General features: G+C 52.5%; 6 protein-coding genes across 6 annotated transcripts; 4 read left to right on the forward strand and 2 right to left on the reverse strand.

Annotated features, from left to right (window-relative positions):
• Positions 1-211: 211 nt before the first annotated feature.
• On the reverse strand, positions 212-1,434 carry NEUTE1DRAFT_125336 (uncharacterized protein; the record flags this gene model as incomplete). Its single annotated transcript, XM_009857011.1, has 4 exons — positions 212-912; positions 972-1,030; positions 1,106-1,250; positions 1,319-1,434. The coding sequence occupies 4 exons, from the start codon at positions 1,420-1,422 to the stop codon at positions 879-881; spliced, it is 342 nt and encodes a 113-aa protein (XP_009855313.1).
• A 1,480-nt stretch (positions 1,435-2,914) lies between these two features.
• On the forward strand, positions 2,915-5,663 carry NEUTE1DRAFT_70596 (uncharacterized protein; the record flags this gene model as incomplete). The annotated part of the gene is made up of 5 exons (XM_009857012.2): positions 2,915-3,007; positions 3,360-3,460; positions 3,593-4,321; positions 4,390-5,177; positions 5,233-5,663. 5 exons carry the CDS (start codon positions 2,915-2,917, stop codon positions 5,661-5,663), a joined length of 2,142 nt encoding a protein of 713 aa, XP_009855314.1.
• A 1,089-nt stretch (positions 5,664-6,752) lies between these two features.
• NEUTE1DRAFT_104708 (uncharacterized protein) lies at positions 6,753-9,867 on the forward strand (the record flags this gene model as incomplete). Its single annotated transcript, XM_009857013.1, has 2 exons — positions 6,753-7,650; positions 7,724-9,867. The coding sequence occupies 2 exons, from the start codon at positions 6,753-6,755 to the stop codon at positions 9,865-9,867; spliced, it is 3,042 nt and encodes a 1,013-aa protein (XP_009855315.1).
• Positions 9,868-10,508: 641 nt separating this feature from the next.
• On the reverse strand, positions 10,509-12,028 carry NEUTE1DRAFT_70599 (eukaryotic translation initiation factor 4E; the record flags this gene model as incomplete). The annotated part of the gene is made up of 3 exons (XM_009857014.1): positions 10,509-11,342; positions 11,410-11,481; positions 11,564-12,028. 3 exons carry the CDS (start codon positions 11,747-11,749, stop codon positions 10,854-10,856), a joined length of 747 nt encoding a protein of 248 aa, XP_009855316.1.
• A 1,210-nt stretch (positions 12,029-13,238) lies between these two features.
• NEUTE1DRAFT_132552 (uncharacterized protein) lies at positions 13,239-16,066 on the forward strand (the record flags this gene model as incomplete). Its single annotated transcript, XM_009857015.1, has 5 exons — positions 13,239-13,344; positions 13,530-13,707; positions 13,766-13,934; positions 14,012-14,389; positions 14,498-16,066. The coding sequence occupies 5 exons, from the start codon at positions 13,302-13,304 to the stop codon at positions 15,575-15,577; spliced, it is 1,848 nt and encodes a 615-aa protein (XP_009855317.1).
• Positions 16,067-17,207: 1,141 nt separating this feature from the next.
• NEUTE1DRAFT_132553 (uncharacterized protein) lies at positions 17,208-20,074 on the forward strand (the record flags this gene model as incomplete). Its single annotated transcript, XM_009857016.1, has 3 exons — positions 17,208-17,677; positions 17,740-19,553; positions 19,658-20,074. The coding sequence occupies 3 exons, from the start codon at positions 17,591-17,593 to the stop codon at positions 19,764-19,766; spliced, it is 2,010 nt and encodes a 669-aa protein (XP_009855318.1).
• Positions 20,075-20,593: the final 519 nt, after the last annotated feature.

The following is a 20,593-nucleotide window of genomic DNA, read 5'->3' on the forward strand; positions in this document are numbered from 1 at the left end:
GGCTTGGTGATTAGTGTGACTGGAATGCATTTATAGAGTGTCAGTTATGACATGCACTTTCATTTGAGCTAGGCACCGGAATGGTATTTCTTTGGAAGATATGAGTCATGATTTCTTTGGGATGACTGACAAAGTCTGATGCCGGACAGCTTGCTTGCCTTGTGGAAGACCATGTGGGGAGTCAGAGGAGCACGTAAAAACTCAAGATTTAGACGATAGGGAGCGCTTGAATTGCAAGCCGTTTCTATTGATTCTCTCTATCCATTTGCTCTTCACGGACCCATAACCCAACGACCCACCCCGGAGACATTAGACCAATGATACCCCGTGCATGATCGCTTGTCTCCTCCTATGTTGTCTGCAGATATCGAATGCTATGCCTGAGAATTGGTTCAAGTTGTGACAGCAGGATGTTTGGCCAGTAACTGGCTGAGTGGTCCATGAAGAATATGCAAGTCTGGCGAGCCCACCTACAGCCTCGGCTTCCAAATCAGAGAGGTCCGGCAAGCTCATCCCTTCCAGCAGTGATCCACCGAGTCATTGTGTTATGTCTCGGTCAAATCAATCCATCCGTGTCGCAATAGACTGTGATCGTCATTCGATCGCTCACATCAGGATATGGGATTCTTGTCCTCCAGACACTCGGGAGCTTTTTGGGTGACGGCCATGGGCGCATTGATCGGAGCAAAGTATTCGAGCCAGTAGTATCCTCCAAGTATTATCCTAGTATCGATCGCGATCGCTGTCCGCACATGTCGCCCATTAAAGAAATCTCGCTATGCAGTCGTGAGCATCATGGTAATGCAAGGTATGGTACAATTCCAAGTGTGTGTGTTGTGTTTGTGTTCCCGTCTAATCCTCCTCAAGCCAAGTTGTCTTCAACACTGAGGGGGCTGGTAGTTCAGGGGACGCCTGCGATACCGTCAGGTTAGCAATATTGATCATGGTAGTGTCGAATGAAATGCGCTTACTTGAACAACAGAATATGAGGCTCTGGCTCATGAACCTCGTAGTGTTCCCAACCGAGACTCTGTTGTCGCAACCTTTGTGTTAGTCTTCCCGTTCCCTATGCGTTCCCATCGCAACTGATCAGATTCGCGCGCACCTGTGTAATGCCCATGGCTCTCCATTCCTCTTCCCACAAGAGCTTTAGAGTGCCCTTGGATTTATCGTGGTAGTCGGAGGGGATGGCCTTGAGCATGGCCTTGGGTAGCTGGACGTGACGGTACTCGTACTCGCTGTCGGAATAACTGTAGGAACAAGTGGCAGGGTCAGCAACCGTACAGTAGAGCGCTTCCCAAAGTGCGCCACGGCGTACCGAGTAGAATAGTGAATAGAGTCGATGAACTCCTCGAGGCGCGCGCGCTCGTTATCAGACAGCGGCCGCGGGCTGGGGTTGCGGCGACTGGTGTCGATTCCCATCTCCTCCGGTGTCATTTTGCCTGCTTGTGTTGTGGGTGTACGGCGGTGTGCGATTGTTGTTGTTTGGTATCGGTTGCCAAGGCGATGGTTGCTGGTGGTGCTGTGCGATTCCACAACGCGTGTCTCTGGTTTGGGTTTCGCTGTAGTGACCGCGCGCGTGGGGTGGATAGAGTGCTATTTAAGAACCCGGAGGCAGAGAGAGGGTCGCTGTCGGGCAGGGCAGTGGAGTCGGCGTCTTTGGCGGCAGTATATTGTGACTGTTGTCTTCACTTTGGGGGCGGGATGAGATGAGACGATGGAGCCGAGAGTCAATTGTAGCTGGCGGGGTCGCTGTTGTGTATCTTCTGGGAGCTATCTTGAATAGGCCGAACGATAGCTTCTATTGTCCAAAGACTTTGGTGTTATTGTAGAGTGTCGGTATTGCGATGAGATGGTGATGTCGTTGACGACGACGGGTCGGCCAGTGACGAGTAGGAATCACCCAAGTAAGTCTACTGCCACTCAGTTGACAGGGGTTTGATGGCAGACGGGAGCATCCGGCCGGCAAATTCACCATACTGATTCCAAATGGTGCCGGCCGCGTCAGTTGACCCGGTCTTGGTACGCTTGAAGGGCAGAACTTTTGACAGACGGCTGCCAGCCGCCAAGTAGGTCGACAAGGGATGTGGTCTTTCTCAAAGTCGTCCCAAAGCACGGGCACCAGACCACACCACCACCAGGCGCCGTCCAGGGAAGCAAACCACGCTGCACTAACAAAGCTCAGGACAATCCGCTCAAAGCAACCCGCGGCCAACCGTCTTTTTGTGTTCATCTGTTGGAGCACCCAACTCGCCATCCGCCCCGATACCTCTCAGCTCTGAGGGTATTCCCACTGCCCATCACCACTGTCTACACACTGCCGGCATCCCGACCTATCTCACTGCTCGACACGCCGTGCAGCATCCACCCAACAAACTGAAGTGTGTCTGTTCCTGCGCAGACGGGAGTCGATACACCATCACAAGCCGCCACTGCTATTGGCTCGTGGACGGTTGCCCACCTCACTTACACTACAACTGAAGTGATTCTAGCCCGCCCCCTGCTCTCTCCATCACGTTCGTTGAGTTCTCAAGCGGCCACAATCTATCTTCCCGTCCATTCCTTTCGCGGCGACGCCCGCCTGCCCGCCCGCCCGCTGCAGCTCACAGGCCAGGCCCATCGCTGCTGGAGCACTGGAGCGCGGTTCCCACTAATCCACTACCCATCAACCCAAGTGGTATTTTTTGTGCCCGCAGAACGAAACACACAATCGCCAAACCGCAACGCGTCTCCCGAACGAGTCCCGTCCTGCTCTGCGCCAGCGACGCCCATCCGGTCCCTGACCCCCAGACGAGACCCTTCTCCCCAAACTGCCATTGCCCCGCCGGCACCGCCCTACCGGTAGCTCTGACGACATCCTCGGATAGCCTGCCGCATCTACCAGACCCACGACCGGGTTGCACTCTTCGCCGACATGGACAATAAGCGGAAAGCCAGCATCTCCAACGGCGCCCACATCCAGGATGGCGACGACCGCGCTGCGAAGCGCACCAAGAAGGAACCAGGCGTAAGTCCATCACCTCCAATGAACCATTGCTCCCACTGCTCCCTACCTATACATGCACCCCCGGTTCCTGTTGTAGCTGGTCCCTCTCGACGAGGATGCGGCCATGCAGCGACCATAACCTCTAAACTTCCCTTCCTCGTCTGGGAAGGAAGTTGAGGAAGTGCACATGCACCCATTGACAGAACTCAGCACCTTTTATCTGATTGAACCCCAATACCTGTCAATGAAGCTTGACATCTGCCTCCCACGATGCTCAACCCGCGTCTTATCCCTTGGCTTCGACAATACAGCAGTCAACAAAAACACTGCCCTCAATATTCGACTACATACAGCCAGCTAACCGCGAATACAGCCCTACACGGATTACGATCTCAATCAGGAAGAGACCCATGAGTCCACTACCGCATATGGCCTGCACTTCCTCGAGATGATTCGGAGGACGAAGGACAAGAGGTATGAAGTTACAATCTTGCACGAAACCCGGTGCAGGTTTCTCTTTTATGACTGTACCACTTGCGATCGACAGCAACAGATGGACCTTTTGCATTCTCTCCGTAAAGCTTTTCGCTAACATCTTGATCATAGTGGACGGACTGTCGCCGACTGCTTCGAAGATCTCATCCCGCGCGAAGGAAACGAAGACTACTACAGGCGCATCAAGCTGCCCATATCTCTCAAAACAATCGAGCGCAAACTGCACAATCAGGACTTTGCAAACTTGTCCGAGCTGGAGGGTTACTTCAAACGTATGGTTATGAACGCGAAAGAATACTACAACAAAGGCTCCGACATCTTTGAGGACGCAGAACGCGTCAGGAAAGCACTCAGCAACTACATGACCAAGACGAATCCTGCCTACAAGCGAGAAACCGGCTATAGCTGCACCGCAGCGCCGATTCCTGGGGAGGAAGACGACGAAGAGAGCAAGAACGCGAGTCAAAACGGTACCAAAAGGCACTCTTCGAACAGCTCGACAAACGGCTCTGTCAAATCTGTGCGGAAACGCGAATCTCCTTCGGTACAGGATACCCAGGGCGAGGATGATGTTGAAGGCGAAGATGATGACCACGATGACGGCCGCGACGAGAGCGGCGACGAAGACAATGAGAACCCACGAAGGATTGTTATCAAGAGGCGCGAAAGTGGCAGACCAGCGGCTAGAAGCACAGCCTCGCCAGTACCCACGTTTAAGCCTGGCAGAGGTGGCAGGAAAAAGGCAGACCATGAGTACGAGAATGTACCCTACAAAAGCCTCAACTTCCAGCAAGCACAGGAGAAGATTGTAGAGGAGCTCATTCGCAAGCCGGATGGATCGTACGTTGCACCTCCATCTCTCATTCGTCCCACCTTGTCGACCCTTCCATACTAACATAACAAAACAGTGACCCGTATTTCCTCGACTTTATCAACCTTCCTCCAAGGAGCTTCAAGGACTACTTTGCTGTCATCACTGAGCCCCTTTCCCTCAAGGGCCTGCAGAAGCTCGTCAAGGGTATCTACGGTCGCGCTAGTCCGACAGGTGTGAGCGAATTCAAGAGTTGGGCTGCATTCGAGGAGAAGGCCAGTCTTCTCTGGAACAATGCTCACTACTATAACGAAGAGGGGAGCGTTATTTACGACCTTGCGACGGAATTGAAGAGCTGCTTTGAGAGAGAGTTGGACCAAGCCAAGGCAGTCGTTCAAGAACCGCCACAGCCCCCCAAGATTAAACTGAAGGTCGCCCCCGGCTCGGAAACTCCAAGTGTGAGCGGTCCGAAGAAGATCACCATTCATGTGGGCGGCTCTCGGGGTAGCGCTGCCGCCTCGCCAGCGCCCCCAACTGGCCAATCCATTGATTCCAACTATAGCCATGGAGCTGTCAATGGCAATAGAGTTGTCCCGTCTGCAGTTCCCATCATACCTCAAGATAAAGTTAGGAGTCTGTCCACCTCTGTGGTACCAAGCCCTGCCGTCACCCAGGCTAAGCTCGAGGGGGGTGTTCAACAATCGCCTGTGCCTCTACCACCCCAAGCGGGCATGAATGGGGTTGCCGTGGGACCCGGAACCATGACGCCGGCAATCAATTCGCAACAGCCAGGTTCTGCAGTGCTTCAAAACGGTCATGTGCCCGTTGTAGCACCGCCCCCGCCCCCGCCTATATGGGATAAGACACACCGTGCTCCTGGTCGAGGTAAGTTTTGGTCAGGTCCGTTTATGAAGGTTTAGTCGCTAATTGCATTTAAAAGGTCTTGCCGATGCCCTTATCCATAGCATCCTGATTCGTACCCATCCAAGCATCCCCCTCGAGAGGCGGTTTAGACTTGAAGTTCCGGCTCATCCAAGATTGGCCCAGCAGAACCTGACTGTTCATCTGCCCACTAATCATAGCAGACTGCAGCTTATTCCACGACTGTCTCCTATCCTGGAGCAGCAACAACGACAATATCGCCTTTTCATCACCATTAATGGTTCGATGGTGGGAAGGGCGACTCCTTTACCGATTCCTGACGACCCGCTGCCCGTGAATGCGATAGTATTTGACCTTCCGTTGCAGCCGGGTACGACAGTAATCAGTGTCACAATGATTGCAGCCCTTCCGAAGGGCCAGAAGCTCCCCAGTGGCGCCGAGTGCGAGCTGGAGAGGATTTCTGTCAATGCCTTTTTACCTAGGGTGTAACCGCTCGTTTGAACGTGCACCCGTCTCAAATGTTGTTTTCTGGTATTATTTTGATACCTTTTTAATTCCTTTTCAAAATCTGGTTGGCTCAGGCAATGCTGTGGAGGTTATGGTTCAAGGATTGGGCGTGGTCTTGGTCTTGTCCGGCGCAAGACAGTCGAGACATTTCGAAAGTGTGGGTTGGCTAGCGTCAAATTACTTACATTATGGAGTTTAGGGACGGTGGGATGTGGAATACAACGCGTTCGGCTCGGTCATTTGGTACTTTCTCTCCATGGTGGGAGTTGTTGGTCGGTTTGCATAAATAAAGAGATGGTGCGATGACAGAGAGCGAGTATACGGATGGTAATGGATGAATCAAGTGGCCATTGCCGGAGCATCATGATGTTATGTATGATATACGTGACAAAAGGGGGATATCCAAACAGCCAATTTTTACAAGCCAGTTGGCGACGACATTTTGCAACAAGTATGGGAAATTAGACAAGCACCGGTTTGCACCTTGAACCATTGTTTGGGGAGTCATTATTGACTACCTTCTTTGTCTGCTTACACTCCCACGCAAACAAGACAATGCAATGCTTGGGTTGTTGACCCTGGAGATGTTTACCAAGTCCGAGAACGGCAGCTAACAAATACAGAAAGCTTCGGAAATGCGATGCGAACGGTTGGAATGTTGTTTCTCAAAGATGTCTTCTTCTTTCCATGTCCGGTTGGGTTTCCTTTGTTCTGCCAGCTTCATGTCCATTTCCGTCAGCTATGCCCTAGCATTGCACCACTCTTTGTTATTGTCCATTGTCGCAAAGGTCCATAACGTTGACTGAGTGCTTCATTGATCCCACTCAGCTACTTCCCCTTTGTGTTCCATTCTCTTATGTTGACGCCATGTGGCCAACTATCTTCCCACAAACCCTTTCTGCATTCCTTTTAGCAACATCTTCATGATTTTACACAATCTGCGCTTTCACGAGGGACCACTTTGATTCCCCCGAGTCGAACTACACGAGAAAGCTGACGCATAGCACAATCGCACAGTCGAGAATATTCATCACCACCATACGAAGGGGAAATACCTCAAGCGAAGCAACAATGCATCCCCAAGGCGCCCACTTCGCGCCAACCGGCCTCTACAGCCCCGGCGGGTTCAAGCCGCCCTCATTCGGCGTTGTCCCCAAAGCCCGCTCCGACGTCCGCCAACCAACCCGCATCTCATCCACCCACGTTGTCGTCGAACCCATATCCACCAAGGAGCGACCTTGGGTTCCCTCCGACGGGCTGTACCAGGAAATTAACAAACAAGCCATGCACGAGCGCAAGCTCGCCATCATAGGTGTCGACGACAGACTCCTTAAGCCTTTACCCCTAAAGAAACACCCGTTCCATACCCTGGATTACATCCCCTTTGCTCGATCGAGCCTCGAGGCTATGGCCGCTATTGAGGATGGGTTGAAGGGAGTGGCTAAGTTGCTGAAGCTCGATGGGATCGGGGTGGACCTAAGTCCGGTGGTCCCAAGGCAGGTTCTAAGTATCAGGGAGTCTGGGTGGAGGCCGACGCAGTTGGGGTTTGAGCATATCCGCTGGCCTACTTCCGAGGAGCATAAGGATGTGGAATTCCAGAGTGACTGGTATGAAATCCTGTGGTATGATATCATGAAGAGGGTGTATAGGTGGGCGGAGAAGTACTTTGATGAACAGCAGGATGTGAAGGTGTCTGCGAAAAGCGTTAAAGATTGGACGAACCTGTGGAAGCAGGCGGGCGTTTCAGATCACTTTGTTCATTATGCGAGCTTGGTGGCGAGGCAGGATAATAATCACCCCGCGGGGTGGGACGTGTTGTTGGCTAAGGGGAGATATAGGAAATTTCTCATGGTTGGGGTGCTGGTGAGGTTGTTGCAGGAGCAGGTGTTTGATGAGTTGTTGTTTGGGGCGGACAAGGGCACGAAGAGGATGTTGGACGCACAGGATGAGTGTTATATCGAGTTAGATGGTATGTTTCTTTCTTTATTTCAGTCCCTCTATCCTTTGTTATCGTTGTTGTGGACTAACTAAGCGGGAACTAGGCCACTTCCGCACCGAGATGCGTTGCCGAAGTGTCCGCGCTGCTCTCGACGATTCTATCTTGACCCCAGGCTTCTGGCCTGAGGTGGACAAGCTGGCGATCCAAACCACAGCCTTGTTCTCACCTCTGCTCCGGTTCATGGACGTCGAATTTGAAAAGCGTACAGACCCGCTAGAATTTCATCAGGACATCCACGATATCATTGCCGAGTCGGGTTACTTCAACATCGCCATGCGGCTTTCCCGCGATGTCTTCCGCTTCAACTGGCCCCTGCCTGGAGATGGATGGAGTCTGGAAGTTGAGAACGTCGACGACATTCCTTTTGAGATCTCGCGGGCCTGGGCTGATAAACACGAGCAAGATGCCCAAAAGCGGTATCACGCGGGCCTGGAAGCAGACCGACGACAGAAGAAGAGGAGAAAGGAGCTTGGTCTGGACGGACGTACTACCAGGACCACTGCTGCCATGGCACGCGGTACCCTCCGACTTGCTTTGGATCATGCCAGTACAAAGTTGAAGTCCGGTTTGGCCGCCACGGGTGTCAGGCTTGTGCGGCTCCGTCCTGGCTTCGCGGCACCCACTGTTGACGATCCTCCTCCTGCCTCTGAGCCAGACTACAGCAGGTCCAGTGACCCCAACCGCCCTCCGGAGCTCTACCTCCCTTCTCGCCTGGCAAAGACCCAAGTCGCCATCTTCCCCGCCATCCAACGCTACATGAACCTGGAAACCTTCAGACGTGAGCCGGTCAAGAAGAACCCGTCCTTCTCCCGGTCCTTCTCCTTCCACACCAACGACATCATGGCCTCCATCGAGAGCCACCCCACTTACGAGTATTACTTTGATAAACTCATCCCCCGCAACCCCCCTAAGAAGGAAGACTCTTCCGACGAGGGCTACACCTTCCCCACCCGCCGTCGCAAGCATCTTGTCAACCCCTTCGACCGCCAAGAAGACGCCCAAGCCATCCACACGATCGCCAAAGGCAACGCAATCTACTACTCGGGCGTAGCCGACGAGTCTCACCTCTCCGCCCTCCGGCGCAATGCCAACGACCCTTCTGTCGGTCCAGAAAAGTATTACATCGGCTACCCCGGTTACTTGCCGGAGCACGTTCCTACCTTGAGGGAATGGACCAATCTCCCTCTTACCTCTCGCCACAGCCACAGCCGGCACTCCCTCAACAACCTAACCTCATCCTCTCGTACATCTTCTCCCTTCTTCTCCTACTTCGTTCCCTCCAACAAAATCCTCATCCTCACCCGCCGTCTCCTTTTCACCACGCTCATCTACTCCCTCCTCCGCTTTTGGCTAGTTCCCCTCCTCCTTCCTTCGTTCCTCCCCTTCTTCCTCGCTTTGGAATCTACGGCGCTGCACGTCTTCAACCAGGCCAAAGACGGCCTTACCACTTTGCTCACTCCCCTCGTTGATGCCGTCCGTCCTCTTCTAGGTCATCTTCTTCACACATTAACTATCCTCCGAAACCTAGCGTTGGCTGTTCTCAAACCAGTCCTCGCTCCCGTGGGGGACTTGGTTAAGAAACTGGTGCTCCCGCCTTTGGCTTCTGCGTTAAGGGCTGTGGGATATGTCTATAGCCAGCTTGTTGAGAGGGGACCGGTGGGATGGGTTTGGACGAGGTTGAAGGGGGCGGTTGGTTGGTGGGGAGATTGGGTGAAGTTGGTGGATGAGGCGGTGAGAGGCGGGTTGGCGAGGGTTGATGCTTGGTTGGGTGGTGCTACTGGTGCTACAGTTTTACCTGAGGCGTGGCGAAGGAGCGGAGCAGGAGGAAGAGGAAGTGAAGGAGGGAGTTTAACGACAACGGTGACAACGGCGACAACGGCGACAACGGTGACAACGACAATGACGGGGGCGGCGGCGGCTGGTGGTCATGGTGGTGGTGGTGGTGGTGGTGGCAACTGGAACCCTTTTGCTAGGAGGATTGAGTCTGGTTTGAAGACTGAGAAGACTACTTACACTGTGACTACTAACGGTGGAGGAGAAGTGTTCACTGTCACGGAGAAACGCACTGCTGGTGGTGGTGGTGGTCTGACGTCTGGGAGGAGGACTTCCACCGTTTCCACTGTTACTACTGGCGATGGAACTTTCACCCTTGCCGGCGCGGCACCGCCTCCTCCTCTTACGCCTTGAAGCAGTTTAACCGTGGATAAGTATTGGAAAATTGGATAAGTTGTCCGTTCGTTGATTTTGTTTAGGATGATGGCTTTTTAAAGGCGTTAGGTCAACTTGGAGACTTGGATGGAGATGTAAAGTAGCTAGCTTAATTTTGACAAACTCTTCCTATATGTAATCGTCGCAAGTCAGTCGTCTTGACCCGCAATCATGTCATCGTGTGAGTTTGGGTTGTAAGAGATCAATACCTCCAGTAAAAAGCTCGCTAACTTTCAAGGCAAACTATGAGCGGTGCCCAGGACGGCTGTTCACAGCCAGAGGTAACAAGCCGGAGTTTCCTGTTCCGAGCCTTGACGTTAACGTTAGTCAACAAAGACGCATGTCCATTTCCGGCCGAATGTAGAGGACCGATGCTTTTATTCCTCACTAAGCTCCTATCAATATCCCATATCCCGCGACGACTGTGACCCATGCCCGCCGCAAAAGCCCAACATACCATACACATGCTCTCTCAGGAACCCGATGGAAATAGTGCGGCAACCCCATCTCGTCCTGAGTGTAAACCATTCTCTAATTCCGTGACAGCCCACGCTCAGATCTATGCACATATCTGCGAGTGGGAGGCCACTTGGTATAAAACCGACTTAAAGGCTGCCTTAACTTCCAAAGTCAAATAACGCCATGATAAGGACCTCAATAGAGCTGCTGAATGAAATGTTAAAAGGATTTTTGGAAACCGACGCCACGGCTAGATTCCCCCCTTCCAGACTCCCGTATTCCTCCACCAAGTAAATGAAGCGGGTAGCTTTTTCGTCAACGAGATATCTCATATTTCCATGCGTTGTCGTCTGCGTGTATGCCGCCGCCGAGACCGCATGTCGTCCTTCTTTTCGAACGTCGTAGATATTATAAGCGGCCCGTTGTATGCATGAGAACGAAGCTGCCTGCTAAAGCCGGGCTGGGCTTTAGCTTGTCAATGACATGGCCAAAACGAGAGACCGCATTTAGACGGTCATCTTGGCACGAGCGCGAGAGCTGCCGCTGTGAGCGGATTCCGTGTGGCCGGAGAACTCGAGAGCCTCGTTGGGCGGAAGCTGGAGGACCTCCTTGAAGCGGCGGCCGATAGCCATCAGGATCTCCTTGCCCTTCTCAGGGGATCTGCCCTTGCCGCCAGAAATATCTCCGTCGCCGCGGCCGGGAATGTGCTTGCCGATAGTGCGGGTCCAGACACCAACACGGAAGAAGGCCTTGCGGACGTTGACGACAACGCCCATGACCTCACCGTCCTCCTCGTCCTCGAGAGTCTCGCCGATCGCAGCTAGCATAGTATGCAGCCAGATCTCATCAATGTTGACATTGCGCTTCTCCTTGAACTGGTAAGACCACTTGCCACCGTGCTTGTTCTGGGGATCCTCCCACTCAGGGCGCACGCCCTCCTTGAAGAGATGGTAATCGGACTTGAGAGCGAGCTCTGATACCGGGGCGATGTTGTTCTGCGCGCGTTTTGGTCAGTATGCATGGTGCGCAAAGCGTGGGGTGGGAGAGCGCTCATAGACATACATATACACCCCAGAACTCCTCGACCGTCTCAAAGGTGATAACCTCCTTCAGAAGATCATTCCAGTTGTCGCCCTGGTCGCGATGATGTTAGCTGACTGCATCGTATGGTGGGGCAGGTAGTAGGCGAAGGGAGGGGGGGGAGGGGGGAACCAACCTTTCCGCTTGAGGGCTTGGTGAACCAAAGGGTCCAGCGGTTGGAGAGAGGGTGCTTGACATTGAAGTGCTCCTTGTCGTGGAAGACGGTGACGGTCTTGTCGTCCTTGGCGGCGGCGGCATCGCCGTTGGTGTTGCCGCCCTCAGGGCTGATAGGGATGGTGGTGAGATCGACTTGCTCGGACATGGTGGCGGTTGTGATGTTGCGATGGGGGTTTGGAAAGTGGATGTTGATCAAAGTGTGTCGTTCCGACCGACAAAGGGCGACGAGAACGGAGTCGAAGCTAACAAGGACTGAGCTTGGACAGACGGGCCCACAAAAAAAGCAGTTTATGCCCAAGAAAGTGATCTAAGCGTGCGCGGCGTGTGGAAGCGCGAATCGATTGGGGACTGCGGGCGAGGGGGGGCTCCAACTTGGGGGATCCACGATACGATTCGGTCAGATGTTTTGGATTATGTATGTGGTCTGTTTTTGCCTGGGGGATGACTGCTCTTCCGAGGAAAAGTGGAAGTTCAGGATGCTTGGTTGTTGAGAAAAGAGTTGAGATGTTGAGAGGGAGAAAGAAGAAGACGTGGAACAAGTTGAAGTTTGTCACGACAAAAAAAAAAGAGGAAATTCAGTGTCTAGACGCATGGTCCAAGCACTCAGGATCTAGACGGCAGGTGCGACTTGCGACTTGAAGGTGAAATTATCTGAGACTTGTTGCTCCAGGCAAGCAACTCGGTTGCTCTTTCAAACACTGAGGCGGTAGTGCAGATAGAGTGGTAAAATACCTTGGGTACCTATTCTCTACACAGAGTTATAATAGTCCCAGGAGAGTACAATGGTTGACAGCTGAGACTTGGATGATAATAGAGTGGATTTTGTGTCGGTGGCACAAATCTACGAATTCTTGGGATTGGCAGTTGCCCATGGAGGCCAACTGACAAATTCAGTGTAGCCGCAATCACAAGCAGCGAGATGCAGACAACGCCCGGCCAACACTTGATGTTACGGCGATGCATCCTGCAGCAATCATTCGCGTAACGATTGGTAACAGAAGTGTTTCTTTCCAAACCATCGCCGCTTCCAGACTCCCAGAGTCCTCGGCAGTCAAACTTGCACAGACTCACAATGGCCACCCGACTTTCACTTCTATCCGAGTCGTTCAGTCTCATCATCCAGTTGCCCTGTCATGTCAGCGAGTCAACAATCCAATGAAACGAATCCCGTCTCTCCTGCAACTGCCTACAGACCCCTCCCCCTCCTCCACTTCGAAAAGTTGCCCTTGCCCACCCTGCACTGCAGTCCTTGCTAGCGCCCCCAGAAGAGACCGGAGGCGCTCAAGGTGAAAAAAAGTTCCCAGGGACAAGACCCCTCAACGCCCCTCCCACACCCCCATGTCGGTCAAACCCAGCCAGTCGTAGGCTCGGATCGAAGGAGACTGGGACCAGATATCACGGGTAGTATCACGTGTAAAGCTTAGATAAGATAGTGGCCATACCCAACCATGCCCGATCCAGGCTAGACAGTGGGGAAAACCGGGGCGGTTGGCCATGCAGCAGAAAAAAGTTGCGGCGCAGTTGAAAATTTCAAAATTGAAAGTCGCCCGGCCTGCCCTGCCCCACGCAGCCCACTCTTTCAGCGACTGGACCGGCTCAGGCCTTTTAAAACCCTTCAACTTCCTCCTCGTCCCCTTCGTTGTTGCCAGCTTCAGCTCAGTCTCGACATTCCCTTTCCAGACAACACTATCTTCATCATGGCGGACGAAGTTTACGATGGTGCCATTGGCATCGATCTTGGTATGTTTTAACCTTTTTATAAGACCCGCCGTGCGCAATATCATGCTATTGTCGCCATTGTTGCGACCTGTTTGCGCCCGAGTTTTTGTTTTTGTGCGTTTTTGGGCATCACCAAGGGCAACGGCGCACTCGGTCAAGACTCATGCATATGTGAACACGATGCTAACCTCGATCCTTCTGTATAGGTACTACCTACTCTTGCGTTGCCATCTACGAGGGTACCAATGTCGAGATCATTGCCAACGAGCAGGGTAGCTTCACCACTCCCTCTTTCGTCTCCTTCACTCCCGAGGAGCGTTTGATCGGTGAGGCCGCCAAGAACCAGGCCGCCATGAACCCGAAGAACACCGTCTTCGATGTCAAGTACGCTCTATCCAGTATCTCAGTCTCCGAAGAAGCAGCCTCACTAACGCGCCTCCAGGCGTCTTATCGGTCGCCGCATCGATGACCCCACTGTCAAGAAGGACCAGGAGTCTTGGCCCTTCAAGGTTGTCGACGATGGTGCCGGCAACCCCAAGGTTGAGGTTGACTACCTCAACGGTGTCCACACCTTCTCCCCCCAGGAGATCTCCGCCATGGTCCTCACCAAGGTAAGCCACCGCCACATCCGAGCTTCCGGGTCTGCACGCATAAGAACCGCACTCTAACATGTGCTCCCACAACACAGATGAAGGAGATTGCCGAGGTCAAACTTGGCAAGAAGGTTGAGAAGGCTGTCATCACTGTCCCCGCCTACTTCAACGACAACCAGCGTCAGGCTACCAAGGATGCTGGTGCCATTGCCGGCCTCAACGTCCTCCGTATCATCAACGAGCCCACCGCTGCCGCCATTGCCTACGGTCTCGGTGCCAACAAGTCCAACAAGGAGCGCAACGTCCTCATCTACGATCTCGGTGGTGGTACTTTCGATGTCTCCCTCCTCAACATCCAGGGTGGTGTCTTCACCGTCAAGGCCACCGCTGGTGACACCCATCTTGGTGGTCAGGACTTCGACACCAACCTTCTCGACTACTGCAAAAAAGAGTTCACCCGTAAGACTAAAAAGGTATAAAGAATTCCCGCTGCTTCCATACGACCTTTCTGTTGTCCTCAGAATTTGGCGATTTTTCAGGAATTTTTTTCGAATCACCGGCGCTGACATAGTCGATTTCAGGATCTTTCCGGCGATGCCCGCGCTCTCCGCCGTCTCCGTACTGCTTGCGAGCGTGCCAAGCGTACCCTCTCTTCCGGTGCTCAGACCACCATTGAGATCGACTCCCTCTTCGATGGTGAGGACTTCAACATCAACGTCACTCGTGCCCGTTTCGAGGACTTGAACGCCAAGGCCTTCTCTGGTACCCTCGAGCCTGTTGCCCAGGTCCTCAAGGATGCCAGCATTGAGAAGTCCGCCGTTGACGAGATTGTCCTCGTCGGTGGTTCTACCCGTATCCCCAAGGTCCAGAAGCTCCTCAGCGAGTTCTTCGACGGCAAGAAGCTCGAGAAGTCCATCAACCCCGATGAGGCCGTCGCCTACGGTGCCGCCGTCCAGGCCGGTATCCTCTCCGGCAAGGCCACCTCCGCCGAGACCTCCGACCTCCTCCTCCTCGATGTCGTTCCCCTCTCCCTCGGTGTCGCCATGGAGGGCAACATCTTTGCCCCCGTCGTCCCCCGTGGCCAGACTGTGCCCACCATCAAGAAGCGCACCTTCACCACTGTTGCCGACAACCAGCAGACCGTTCAGTTCCCCGTTTACCAGGGTGAGCGTGTCAACTGCGAGGACAACACCTCTCTCGGCGAGTTCACTCTTGCTCCTATCCCTCCCATGAAGGCTGGTGAGCCCGTCCTCGAGGTCGTCTTCGAGGTCGACGTCAACGGTATCCTCAAGGTCACCGCCACTGAGAAGACCTCTGGCCGCTCTGCCAACATCACCATCTCCAACTCCGTTGGCAAGCTCTCTTCCTCTGAGATCGAGAAGATGGTTGAGGAGGCTGAGAAGTTCAAGAGCAACGACGAGGCCTTCTCCAAGCGCTTCGAGGCCAAGCAGCAGCTCGAGTCCTACATCTCCCGCGTTGAGGAGATCGTCTCCGACCCCACTCTCTCCCTCAAGCTCAAGCGCGGCCAGAAGGAGAAGATTGAGCAGTCCCTCTCCGAGGCTATGAGCCAGCTCGAGATTGAGGACTCCTCCGCCGAGGACCTCAAGAAGAAGGAGCTTGCCCTCAAGCGCCTCGTCACCAAGGCCATGTCTTCCCGCTAAATTACCTTTTAGCTTAACGAAGTGTATGATGCTCGCCTTCCATCTACCAATGGGCGCGATACTTGGGAATAGGAACAGGAACTTTAATTGAAGGCAGGGTCTTGTCTTGTATCGGCACGACGTCTTCATATACCTCGTTCATTGGGACCGGATACTCAAAAGTTGGGGGGGCCATGTGTATTTGATCTGCATTCTACGGCATCAGTCGCAGCCCCAGGCAGGGAATGGTTGTTTCCAAGAACGAATGACATACCGGATGGATTTCTTTTCCTTGCCTTTTAGCGCCATTGATCTCTTTATTTATGACCCAAAATCTCTTCGGCGCAACTGCATGTAGACTGGGGAAGGTGCAAAAACAATACAAACGATGAACAAAACTTTTACATTGTCTCCCTTTCGATGCAAAAAGTGACTGTCTTGTTTGTGATTCTTAACTTGTGTTGTCGGATGTGTCGTCCATTTTACAAGGTATCATAACATGTTGTTTAGCTATGTTGGTGTTAACGCTTATGCCTCTATGATTCATTTGAGGCATCGCTGTATAGTATAAAGACCTGTTGATACAATGACCAGTGCATAATATTTTGTACTGAACGCGTTGCCTAGTGCGATTTACGGGTCTTTTTACTTGGGTTATGGCCGAGACAATGTTGCCAATGCGTGTGAAGTATCCTCTTATGGCTGTAACTCATTAACATGTGCCCATGTGCATTAAGCCGATGCCTCCTTTAGCAGACAATAGCGATAGACCAGTTCTTGGCAATGGCTGTTACCAATCTTGATGTGCATCTTGAATTTGTGTTGTTGTGTTGTTGTCGACGGACTTTGCATGTGGTCTTGGCTTTTGGATCCCAACCTGGACGGTTGCCAAGATGGGTGGCATTCTCGACTTCACATAACTAACTCATCTTTTATATTTGATCGGAGTCATTGTAATGCTCAAGGTGGTTTGGGAGACTCTCAACAAGTATATTTCTGAGGAATCATCACTTCCCCCCCTGAAGGAGCATTATTCTAGGCTTGGGAGGCAGGGAAAAGATCACAGTACCTGGATTACAAGCTCATCTGGTCTTTACCTTTCATCAATAATTTCTCTTGTGTCTTTATGAAGCCATCCAATAACGTGGATTCGAGGATGAAGTTGTTATATGGCCGGACGTCGCCCAGAACAGCAAAACGGAAGTGAACATCTTTCTCAAGAGTTAAAGGAGCAACATGATTGGCCACACCCGGACAGTGCCGCATCGCATCGTCAGGTCAGTCGAGAAAAAGGTCGTTCGGTCAGCAATTTGACATCTGCTGATTTTCCCGATCTCCATCTGGACACCTTTCCAGAATTTGACCTTTGGGGCATCTAATTCGTACCAATGGATCGCTCTTTCGTCCGGAGTGAAACAAACAGAATGCTTCGCCTCCTTTGTATGGAGGCCCAGGTTCGGGATGATTATTAAGACAAAGTCCGGCACGAGAAATCAGACATAACAGCCGGTAGTGGACAGATCATTCGAAAACATATCTCCGCCTATATGTCCCCTAGTCTCCCACATGTCCATTTCTTTCAGAGTATCTGTCTCTGTTGTTTCCCTACCTTATTTAGCCCGCTATTGACTGCACTTTCTTCACCCGGACCCCTGTCAGTGCGCTGTCCGTGTGTGTTTATCGAATCTTCGATAAGAATTCTTTCCCTTCGGCAGCGTGTCACAGAAGACAGGTAACCCCTGCAGAGAGCGACGTCACAGTCTAGACACGTTGAACTCGCCCCTAAAAGTGTACCTCGAGAATCGCTCAAGAAGCACCACGGATTACCAGGTAGAGGTACCTTTCATCTCTACACGGGCATTGCTATACGTCGAAAACATCGGATTATCTGAGAACAGCTACGGTCTGGCCACCGTTGCCCCGAAACCCTTGGAACATCAAGGTCCACGTATAATTAGCTAGAGTGGCCTCTCTCAAGCTGCCGCTTGCGCCTGGAGGAGACAAGTTCCGGACAAGCAACAACAGCCGCTCACCATGAAGCCCGCATCGCGGCTTTTCTACTTGTCGCTCTTTGCGCTCTGGAGTCCCGAAGCGCAGTGTAAGAGCGATGAATCATGCGCTGTAAGTCAAATGTACCATGCGCTAGGAAGCTGTCCGAAGCTAACAGGCGATTCTCCTCCTAGATATCACCAAAAGCCATCGTCAGTGATGCATGCGCCTCCTATTCCACCCTCGAACAGCTCAACCGCGATATCAAGCCCGCCCTCGAGGACCTAACACGGACGACCGATTTCTTCTCACATTACCGCCTGAACCTCTTCAACAAGGAATGTCCCTTCTGGAACGACGAGAACGGCATGTGCGGGAACATCGCCTGCGCCGTGGAGACCCTCGACAACGAAGAAGACATACCCGAAGTATGGCGTGCCAAAGAGCTCGGCAAGCTCGAAGGACCCCGGGCTAAGCACCCGGGAAAGTCCGTCCAGAAAGAAGAACCAAAGCGTCCGCTCCAGGGCAAGCTAGGCGAGGACGTAGGCGAGTCCTGCGTGGTGGAATACGACGACGAATGCGACGACCGCGACTACTGCGTACCGGACGACGAGGGCGTATCCTCCAAGGGCGATTACGTTTCTCTCCTGCGCAACCCTGAGCGCTTCACCGGGTATGCCGGCGACGGCGCCAAGCAGGTCTGGGACGCCATCTACCGCGAGAACTGCTTCCAGAAATCCTCCTTCCCCAAGTCCGCATCGCTGGGCGACACCTACTCAGTCCCCAAGAACCCCGCGGCCCAAGATTTCCGCGCTGTCATGCAAGCTGCCGGTCGGCAGCATATACTCGAGCAGCAGCGCGAGCAGAACCCGCTGGTCCCCTTCGTCACCAAGACCGGTCTCGAGAGCGAAGACGAGTGTCTCGAGAAGCGCGTCTTCTACAAGATCGTCAGCGGCATGCATGCGTCCATCTCGACGCACCTCTGCTGGGACTTTTTGAATCAGACCACCGGCCAGTGGCAGCCCAACTTGTCCTGCTACATCAACCGCCTGCACAAGTTCCCTGAACGCATCAGCAACCTGTACTTTAACTACGCCCTGCTCACCCGCGCCGTCGCCAAACTCGGGCCTTACCTCTCTTCCCACGAGGAGTACACCTTTTGCACGGGCGACCCGGCCCAAGACGCCGACACACGCGCCAAGGTCCTCGCTGTCACCTCTAAGGCCGCTAACACCGTGCCTGGCCCTGTGTTTGACGAGTCGATCATGTTCAAGAACGGCGAGGGCCCTTCGCTGAAGGAAGACTTCCGCAACCGCTTCCGCAATATCTCGAGGCTGATGGACTGCGTCGGCTGCGACAAGTGTCGATTGTGGGGCAAGTTGCAGACGGCCGGGTACGGAACTGCGCTCAAGGTTCTCTTTGAATTCGCTAACAACGACACCTCCGCGACAACTTCCAAGACTGATGAGATCCCGTTCAAGCTTAAGCGCACCGAGCTGGTGGCACTGTTCAATACTTATGCTCGGTTGAGCAGCAGTTTGGACGCTATTCAGAAGTTTAGGGCGATGGTTGAGGAGAGCGAGGAGGGACAACAATCTCAATCCCACGAACAGATCGAAGGATCCGAGAATTCGGGAGCCCATCACATCCCTGACCGAGCCAAGAAGCCGAGACATGTTATCGTTTCGACGCCCGTTGCCGCTGATGACGCTGAAGCGTCCGTCACAAATACTGCCACAACCGCTGTAGACGAGGCCAAAGCGGCGGGGGTTACTCCTGCTCCAAAGGTTGAGCATCAGCAACAGGTTGACAACAACAACAACAACAACAACAACGATGATGATGATGAGTTCCACGAGTTCCAGCGACAACCGCAACAGCCCGACACCGACCCCAACTTTGTCTACAAGAAGAGAACCCTCAAGGATGACTTCGAAAACGAGTTCAGGGCGGTACTTGCGGCATTCAAGCTGGTGATCAAGAGCTATTTCAATTTGCCTGCATTGATGTGAGTTGTTTTACCCCTCTGTTTCCAAATTCCGCTCCCCTCTGGTCGTTTGTCGCTCCTTGGTGCTGTTCACTTTGCTAACGAATTGTTCAATCACAAAACAGCTACGAAATTACCATTACCGAACTTAAACGCTTCTGGCAGTTTTACGTCGGTTTGCCCGTCATGCCACGGACTTGGGAGTTCAGGAGACCTAGTCTTGATGAGCTTTGATACAAGGTTTTTCTTTTCAGCTTTGATATCGAGCAGAGTAATAGACTATGGGGTAGAGAGACGGAGCCTTTTTCTTCTTTCTTGTTTATTTTATAATAAAAGCCAGGCTTTATTATTTTCTCATTCGTTGGAGTCACACTACTTATCATGACAAATGTTGATGGTATCAAAAAATGATGATACTGTCATGTTATACCACTCGCTTGGCGTTTTCCTTTGGCTGTCGGTCTCATGGTCAATACACACATAGGTCCATGTACTTCCACACCCTTGTTAAGTAAATATCAATAAATCACTTTTCGTGTGTACTTTTTGTATGACTCTTTCAAGTTCGCGCACCTTGGTGGGCATCTTTTTTTACTTGGTTTTTTTTTTTTTTCCTTTTTTCTTTTTTTCTTTTCACTTTGCATGTTTCACCCCCGTCCCCAAGTTTCTCCGTCCGATTAGATACTAGGTGACCTATAGCTCCCAGTTTGAATTATCCATGTCCATAAAACAACTTCAGTTGCATGTGATGTCGAATTTGATTACATGCATCAACCACTCATCCTGCTGCTTTTTCTCCGCCGAATATGATGTCCTTGTTTCAAAGCTTGGACAAAGTGTTTGATGCAGGCTGGCTGTAGAGACTCTCCAAAAAAAAAAAAAAAAAAAAAAAAAAAAAAAAAAAAGGGAAAAGGAAAAAAAAAGGGGGGGGGGGGAAAAAAAAAAAAGGGGGACCCAAAGAGAAAACCAAAGAAACTGGAGAGAAAATGCTTCCCCCCCTTTGAGCACCGGGGAGGGGATAAAACCCGGGGCGATAAGCCAAAATACCGTCGAAAAACCCC

The sequence above is a fragment of the Neurospora tetrasperma genome (assembly GCF_000213175.1).
Source record: "Neurospora tetrasperma FGSC 2508 unplaced genomic scaffold NEUTE1scaffold_81, whole genome shotgun sequence".
NCBI classification, from domain to species: Eukaryota; Fungi; Ascomycota; class Sordariomycetes; order Sordariales; family Sordariaceae; genus Neurospora; species Neurospora tetrasperma.